Source organism: Poecilia latipinna, unplaced genomic scaffold (assembly GCF_001443285.1).
Source record: "Poecilia latipinna isolate Pla-1442-1.1 unplaced genomic scaffold, P_latipinna-1.0 Scaffold5639, whole genome shotgun sequence".
Classification (NCBI taxonomy): Eukaryota; Metazoa; Chordata; class Actinopteri; order Cyprinodontiformes; family Poeciliidae; genus Poecilia; species Poecilia latipinna.
The window spans coordinates 1-9,354 of NW_015118255.1; the positions used below are offsets into that span (position 1 = coordinate 1).

Genomic DNA, 9,354 nt, shown 5'->3' on the forward strand with positions numbered 1-9,354 from the left:
GCAAAATGTCTCACTCCTTTCCCTCAAAGATTGAAAGAGCATAAATATGATAATCTTGATATTTCTGACTTACCCTCTCCAAAAGGACAAAGAGCAGATTGTTACACAAGTGAGCTAAACACAGGATTCCATTGCTGTCTCTGTAAAAGTTTCCATCTGTCCAAAAATGGCTCTGCAATGGAACAGTATGGCATGGCATTAGCAGTCTTGGTGCGACTCTTATCTTAATGTTCTCATGATACATGTTTCTGACTCTATATCCATTTTTTCCTTCAGACCAACTGAAGATCACTAACTTAAGACTGAACTTCACCAAACTTCACACACTTGGAGACACCCTGGTGGACAACAGAGCTGAAATTAAAGAGAAATACTACTACTCCATATACGAACTTGTTGTACGTGGAAACTGCTTTTGCTATGGCCACGCCTCTGAGTGTGCACCCATTGAAGGCATCAGGGACGACATAGAAGGAATGGTAAGTGCTGAGGATTCACATCTAAAACATTTCATGCATTTTACAACTCATTTTTTTCCCCGCATCCATATTGATTGAATTTATTTTCACTCGGGTCCGTCTCAACTCTTTCAAGGTTCATGGCAGATGTGTGTGTAACCATAACACAAAAGGTTTGAACTGTGAGAAATGTGGTGACTTCTACAATGACCAGCCTTGGAGGCCAGCTGAGGGCCGCAACACACACGCTTGCAAGAGTTAGTCTTTACTGTAGATATACTGCCATACTAAAATCTTGGGAACATTTCTTGAGCTGTGGGTTGTTTTTGTCTGAGTAAATATGTCTTCAAATTCAGAGTGTGACTGCAGCGACCATTCAGATAAGTGTCACTTTGACATGGCTGTCTATTTGGCCACTGGAAACACGAGTGGAGGGGTGTGTGAAGACTGCCAGCACAACACAATGGGCCGAAATTGTGAGCTTTGCAAACCGTTCTTCTACAAAGATCCCACAAGGCACATAAGAGACCCCCGTGTTTGCATAGGTGAGTGTGTGGATGGTAAATAAATAAATTTGTGACGGGTCTATAAAAAGATATCGTTGGACATGAATAACATTCATGTTGTCTGTTGAAGTTTGAAACGATTGGATCCGATTTCACCCAATCGCTAACATTTGGTTATGATGTATGTAATACCAGATATGCTATGAAGCGTCCTAGAAATTGCTAGAAACAACTATCCCCAACTACGAAAAGAGAAGTACTGAGCCAAATGACATCTTTGCCAGCAACAAAATGTCTTAAACATTCCTCTTATGAACAGTACTCTATAGAAAGGACAAACCAGAACTAGCATATCAGAACAACTCCATAATACTACCACCAGTGGAAAACGCACTAAGTGCACATAAGAAATAGAATAGATCTTTAGATTTTCTCAAACTGCAGTTTTGACTAACAAATAATAATAATAACCAGGACACATTTGCTCTTCCAGCTTGTGATTGTGACCCAGATGGCTCAGAGAATGGAGGACTGTGTGACAGCCACACTGACCCGTCGCTCGGCATGGTGGGAGGCCAGTGCCGTTGCAAGCTTAATGTAGAAGGGCCACGCTGCGACAAGTGCAAGACCGGCTTCTTTGGCCTGAGTGCCAACAACCCTGTGGGATGCCAACGTAAGTGCAGTTCTAGTTTTCTTATTTGATTGTCTTGGAGAATTTTTTGCTTTTTGATTGCAATGTCTGTGAAGGTAAAATATACAGACTATGTTTGTAAGTAATGTAAAAAATATCTTAACTAGTCATGTATCTGTGACTTTTTCTCCTCTGCAACATTTTTTCTTCAACCTCAAGCTTGTCAATGCGACTCCAGAGGAACCGTGTTGAGCAGCTCCATGTGTGACCCATTCAGTGGAGACTGCATCTGCAAGCGACTTGTCATTGGACGCTTCTGTGACCAGTGTCTAGTAAGATGACACAAAACATTATTTCAGGCCTTGGATTTTGAAGTATTTAATTTCATTAGTCATCAATAATATAAGTAATGTATCGTTTGATAAATGCTTCTGTTTATGTGTAGGTTTATTTACCTTTTGAAAAATAATTTCTCTGTTACCTTTGTTATTAATACTTTTTTAAGTTAGGTAGACTGAAAAGTTGTAAACTACAGAAGCACATTCAGCTGAGTTTGATTGATGCTGAATGAAGTGTGTAGTATTAAAGTAAATGCACCAAATGAAGCTTTTTAGCAGGGGCTCATTTACAGTGCCTTTAAACAAATAATTCATGGGGTGCTGAGGTGGTGCATGGCTTAAGCACAACCCACATATGGAGGCCTTAGACCTTGATGTGGCTGTCACAGGTTAAATTAACGGCCTGGTAACCTTTGCCGCACGTCTTCCCCTTTGTCTCATTACCCACTTTCCATTCAATTCACTGACAAATAAAGGCCACTAGAGCCAATAAAACCTTTAAAAAATAATAATAATAATTCATGTCCCTTGACCATGTGCATTTTGTCATCTTCAAACCACAATCTGCAGTTTGAAAAAAGGTGCTCTGGTCGTCATGCTGCTGGGATGCTTTTATTACCAATCAGCAGTACGTTTACCCCAAAGCATCACCTATTTACCCAAAGTGCCTTCTTGAACCCGCAGTGTCCAGCTGAGCTTCTCAAACCACTTATCAGTTCAGCACTCATAACAACGTTGTAAATTAGTTTATGTAAAATCATTGTTTTGGTGATTTCCTGAAGGTGGAACATCAGAAAGAGCAGGAGTTTAATGCGACTGAAACCAATTTTTAAAAAATCAAAAAAATTTTAAGTCATTTTTGATATATGCGTCATTTTAATCCTTTAAGGTCACTCACAAACTCTAACAAACTAGTCCAAAAAACTCGCCGAAAACTCTTTTAGTAAAATCCAAAATGCCACCACGATCGGTTCTCTTCCTGTCTCCAAATCTCTCTCCAGAGCCGCTGTCTCACCGCGTCTCTCACTCTACTCTATTTTATAGACAAAATTTTACAAACTGTGAACTTTTTCTTTCCACGTCGTAGAACTCCAGAAAAATATGTTGACATTTATGCTTTTTAAAAGGACAAAATATGAAAAGTTGTAAGCGTTGTGAATATGTTTTCAAGGCACGGTAACAATCATGTAGACATTTTTGTGTGCCTAGCAACCCAAGCTGTTAAACAGTGACGAGCCTCCTGTTATAATTCAACCCCTTGTCCTGAACCTACTCAGCCAGGAATAGCATGGGCAGGAATCCGAGCTCCTGCCTGGGTCATGGGTCTAAATTTAGCTGAGGGATTTAAGGTTTGTCCGGCTGGTGTGAGTTACAGTGGTCTTAAAATGGTCAAGCCTTGATGTGTTCCGGGTGTGTGGATCCAGTTGATGAGCCTGATTTATGGTCTTTTCTTACAGAAATTACATTTCATCATCTTGTGTAGAACTTTCATCATTTGGCAAAGTACAATAAAAATCTGGTGACTGTTTGCATACTGTGAACTGTTCTTGTTTTCTAAGAAAACATAGAAACTTTAATAATGTTCTCAGAAAGAGAAGTAGACTTCCTATGAAGTCTACTATATGTAGCTACAGTACATCCTGGTAAACTCCTGTTGTTGCTCTGTCTGTCTTAAAGTCTCACTGCAGGAAAAGTGTTGCAGCTGTTCAACTTTCTTCTTTTTGTGTCTGTCAATCATTGCCTTCTCTCTATCATCATATAACTCTAGTCCGAACACTGGGGGCTGAGTCACGACCTGAACGGATGCAGAGGTTGCGAATGTGATATTGGAGGGGCGCTCGACAACCAGTGAGTGGTGCCGTAAATTCAATCAGAAATCAATTTATTCTTTGATGATTCCATTCAGGTTCTGAACATTTTCCATATATGTGTTTTATTTCCAACATACAATAATTAAACTTGATTTCTCTCTATAAATTGAATTGTGTTTACATTTACTGGAATTATTCTGCGGCATGGAGTGCACCAATAAATCTGCCCCAGTTTCCCTAATTTTAGGAGATCGGCGATCAGCCGATACTTGAATGTGAAACCGATCTTATTCACCAATCTCATCTACCTCCACAAAGGTCTGAAAATCAGTGACTGTCCCTTTTTTTTTAAATGAATGTTAACTTGTAACCGTCCCATTTCAACGAGTCGTATAAAATATCTGTTAAAATTATGAATCATGTATAGGGTTTAAATGATTTTGCACCCACTCTCCTGGTGTTATTTCATGTAAGTTATATGACTTGGTGAGCTTAGGCTTTTTCTCCTTGTACACCTTTTGTTTATTACAGAGTTTTGCTAAAGGTAGGTCTAAATATCCTCTTTAAACACTTCAGCTATAATCAAGAGTTAATGGCCTGTAAACTCAGACCTTATTAGCGTTCGAACTCCACAATGCGTTTCTCATTAGGTAATTTCTTCACTACATTACATATCAATTAGAATTGCTATGTAAAGAGTTTAGCCACAGCTATTGGCACTAATAACAATAAGAGTTCTCAATGATCTGAGAAGTACAGATCACTTTGATCTGTACTTTTCACAGCACAGCCAAAACTTCCCACAGCTCCAACAGTTTCTGTTCAGCTCTTTTTCTTTTTGTCATCCGCTCATCTATTAGAAGGAATTATGGCAAGATTACGCACTCTTAGTTTGTCTTATTGTGATGAGCTATCACAATAAGAGATGAGCTATAGACCCATGCAATAAATTACAATATTTTTGAAAAGTCATTGATTGAACTTTATCACAAAGTGAAACACATAATATAGATTAATTACACACACAGATGGATGTTTGAAAGACATTATTTCTGTTATTTATGAGGATCTTCAACTTTCAGCTAATTAAAACAGGACATTTAAATTAGATTATTACACCACACTATTAAAAAAACTATTTCTAATATAGAAAAACGAACTTAATGAAAAGTATGTTTAATATCTACTTAAATGTTTCCATTTTTAAAAAATACTTTTTATTTGATAAACCAGTTTCATCACAATGCATATTCTATTTTTTTAATATGACTGTACATGATACTTAGCAACATGTTCACCCATTAATTCCAACCTCCTTAAGATGTTAATGTTAGCTCTGTAAAGATTTGTAGGGCAACATTAGTCCTAAATACCACTGTGTATGCACTCTTTTTAGATGCTCCATGGATAGTGGTCAGTGTCGCTGCCGCAGTCACATAATGGGACGCGATTGCACACAGGTGGAGTCTGGATATTTTTTTATGGCTCTGGATCACTTCGTTTATGAAGCTGAATTTGCTCAAATGGGGCAGGTAAGTTTTACCGCATTTTCAACAGAAACCTTTTCAACTTTGATATATTTGATCTGTTTGTTTCTGGGTGCATGGTTTCAGGGTTGCACCTTAGAGACCAGGGAACATCAGCCCGGTCGCCCCGCTCAGTGGACAGATATCGGCTTCGCTCAGGTCCCTCAAGGCGGCACTTTGGAGTTTCTGATAAATAACATACCTTACTCTATGGAATATGATTTAGTCATCCGCTACGAATCCCAGGTTTGTATTATGACTCATGTTAATCTGAGGTCTTTTTTGGTTGTGTACTCCTCAGCTATGAATGAGAAGTTGAATGGAATCTAGTCTGACTATAACGCTGTATCAAATTAAAATAACTTTTAAACATGGACATTTCTGACTGTTATTAACAGCAGACATAACTTGTCAGTCAGCCCTCTGTCAAATGGAGCAAAATGGGTCGGTGACTGATTTTAAGGTAGACTGGTTCAGTGGATAAGATCAGTTTCACATTGTCAACCTCCCAAAACCATGGGATTTATTGATGTATCCATAACCCAATCCTTTATGCTGCCTTCTTGTCTTCAAGTGTATTTTTTTGGCTTCTTTAGTTTTGATTTCTTTGTATGTGTGGACTACTTGGGTTGCTACTGACATCTTTTGTGAATTTCTTTTTAATTGGTAATATTTTTAACAACACATTGGAGTGTTTGACACTTATTTTCCTTGCTGTACATTGGTCTTAGTTGGGTTGTTTTTTTAGTTTATTTGCCTGGGAATCATTTCAAGGAATTTATACCCTCTGAACTCTAGATGCCCCGGGACTGGGAGGAGGTGCAGATAACTGTGATCCGTCCAGGTTCCATTCCCACCAGCAGCCCTTGTGGGAACACCATCCCAGATGACGACAGACTCACCGTCCCTCTGCCAGCCGGAGCCAGGTGTGCGACTCATGCAAACAAGCAATGTCCCACACGCACGCATACTGTGTGTGTGTGAGTACACACACACACACACACACAGATTTCTTTACAGACTTGTATATTCTCATCCAAGCACCAACACTTGTGAGCTTTTCTTTCAGTGTTGATGGGAACTGAGTGCTGCCTCTGTCTTCCCAAGGTTTGTGGTTCTTCCTCAGCCAGTGTGTTTGGAGAGAAGTGTGACATACTCCCTCCGCTTGGAGTTCACACGTTATCAAGATGCTAACAGCATCCTCAACGGAGCAGACTACGCTGTCATCCTCATAGACTCTGTGAGATCAAATTGCGTCTTTGGATCTGCAGTTCTAGTGTCTGGTGATATCCTCTGACTGTAATGGCCGTCTCCGCTCCAGATTGTGCTGATGCCGCGTCACTCCTCCATGGAGATGTTCAACACTGGGGATCTTGCCTCAAACGTCAGGAAGCAGACCTTTGAGCGGTACCGGTGCCAGGAGGGAGCAAGGAGTGTGATCCGCCCACAGATCAGCGATACCTGTGCTAAACTCATCAGCAGCATGTCAGCCGTTATTAATGATGGAGCCTTGGGTGAGGAAATGACAGTCTCTTTCATTTACATTTAAGCGAAAGAGACTGTCTTTTATTTTATATATATATATATATACACACAAACAAACTTGCCAGAAGTACTCTTATCCATATACTCGCACACAAGATAACTATATCTTATCTGTCATGAAGGAAAATTTTCCAAGGCAATGGATTTTAAGTGGGATTACAAAAGGGAAACAAATGAAGTACAATGCATGAAATGTAACAGTGGGGAGTGTAATAGTAGGACTCATAAGGTGCTGTTAGAATAGAACTTATTTTTGTGCTGTTTTCCATCGGATTTGTTTGCTAACCTCTAAAAATAACAGAAAAGGTCTGACTATACAGGGGAAACTGACCCACATAACCATGACAAGTTTGTTTTCCTGGGGAAGATTCATTAAGAGGAGCTTATTAGACCCAAAAGTCTGCAGAAGTTTTACATTCGGTTAAATTCAATTAAAAGTAAATCATTTTGAAACAGGACAGATGTGAATGGCTGAAGATGGGGTTATTTTTCATGTCTTTTGTATTATAATTTTAATATTTTTCATTTGTTTATGCAAGTTAATTTTGCTTCAGTACTGAATCACTGCATGTAAAATTATGCTTTGATAAATTTTGTTTATGTCTACAACAGGTTATTCCTGTTTCCCTCCCTCTCAGATGTAGAATGTCAGACATTCTCTCTCTCCCCTCCAGCCTACCTCAGAGCTGAGGTAGGCTGGAGGGGAGAGAGAGGGACATTAAGAAACAAGAGATCAGCCCCTTAAAGAAACAGTTGAAACAAAGAAGATAACATTCAAACTGTAGAGACAAGGTCCAAAACATACAGAAGCCTGTGTATTAATTGCACAGTTAAAACATTAATGGTGTGTGATTAACCTGTTAACTTTGGCAGCCCTAATATACACATATAGATATATATATTTCAACTTCGGCTGAAATATATATATATATCATGTTTTTGCTCCATCAGCTTGCAACTGTGACCCTCAGGGGTCCATCAGCTCCCTTTGTGATCCCCGTGGAGGCCAGTGTCGCTGCAGGTCCAACATCATTGGTCGGCGCTGTGACAAGTGTGCACCGGGAACTTACGGCTTCGGTCCCTCGGGCTGCATACGTGAGGAACTCGCATAAAGACACACGATATCTTCTTAATTCCTCTACAGGACTTTTGCTTAACTTTAAGATTAAGAGTGTAGTGGAGTTTTCTCAAAGTTGGAAAACAATATCCATGCTTTGGATATCCTTCGTTAAATAAATCTGTGATTTTGTCAATCAGACAGCTGTAAGTCGTGCGCTTCACAATTCTGGCCTTTATGGAAGAGTGTCGAGAAGAAAGGGGTGATGAAAAGAAAGTCATACAAAGTCCTGTTAGGGAGAACCAGAGCATCACCTGGGCATGAAAATTATTGTTCAGATGCTTTCCTTCCGTTTTGACCCAGCTTGAGATATTTTGCAAGGAAGAATTGGCAGAAATATTTTATTTTAGTTGTAGATATTACAAAGCTGGTGGAGACATTCCCAAAAAGGTTTACAGCTGTAATCACAGCAAAAATAGTAGAAGTAGCAAAACTAAGTCACTGGTTGGGGGCAAATTCAAATGCACTGCACACTTTTCAGGTTTTAATCTAAAGAATTATTGAATTTTTTCTTCTACATCATAACTATGCTTTGCTGTTCTAGTTTGTGTTACTCGTTTCAGGTAAGATCCAATAAAATACATAGTAGTTTATGGTTGTAAAATGGTGAAATGTGAAAAATTGAATGGGTATAAATACGTTTTCAAGGCAATGTAACATGCAATCTTTGCATAGGATTTAATGTTAGATTTAATGTTACACACCTTTAAGAAGTTGGAAGACTTATGGTTGGCGCTCTCTACTGTTTCTAAGTAAATATTTCTAAAAGAAACCTCTCTTCCCTGCCTTTCCTCCTTCCCCCCCACCCAATCTACTGCTCCTGGCCCCACATCCTGTGCTTTGTCTCGGCAGCATGCGAGTGCAGCTCAGAGGGGTCAGTGACTCGACTCTGTGACAAGTACACCGGGCAGTGCCAGTGCCGGCCCGGGGCGTTTGGTCAGAGGTGCGACGGGTGTCAGGCGGGTCACTGGGGCTTTCCCAGCTGCCGACCCTGCCAATGTAACGGACATGCCAACCACTGTGACCAGAGAAGTGGAGTCTGCATCAACTGCAGGGACAACACCGGAGGGGACAGTTGTGACAGGTGGCTTTCCAGAATACATTTGGTTAAAACTTTATTTGAATGAATTATGCAATGCAGTAAAATGTTATGTACACCACTTACAGAGCAAGAGATCATTTTGAACTAATCTCAGTTGTGGCTAAACTCTTTTCTCATTTTCTTTGAATGAGTTTGTTACGTCTCCTGTAATCAGGTCAGAGGAATCCTTTTTTCACTTAAAAAAACAAAATGTTTATTCAAAATTTTTATTTATGTGAACAGCTCCTAAATGCTGCCAGAATAATCCAGACATGATGTCCTTAGCATTTCTTTTTGTTTCCTTATGAGTTAAATTATATTTAACTCACTATGAACATAAC

General features: G+C 39.6%; 1 protein-coding gene across 1 annotated transcript; it reads left to right on the plus strand.

Moving 5' to 3' along the window:
* The first annotated feature begins 242 nt into the window (after positions 1–242).
* On the plus strand, positions 243–9,122 carry LOC106943660 (laminin subunit beta-1-like). The gene is made up of 13 exons (XM_015026970.1): positions 243–479; positions 595–715; positions 815–1,003; positions 1,458–1,637; positions 1,815–1,927; positions 3,702–3,781; positions 5,141–5,276; positions 5,358–5,516; positions 6,069–6,196; positions 6,378–6,510; positions 6,592–6,784; positions 7,767–7,910; positions 8,785–9,122. Exons 1-13 carry the CDS (start codon positions 243–245, stop codon positions 9,057–9,059), a joined length of 2,088 nt encoding a protein of 695 aa, XP_014882456.1. The 3' UTR covers positions 9,060–9,122.
* Positions 9,123–9,354: the final 232 nt, after the last annotated feature.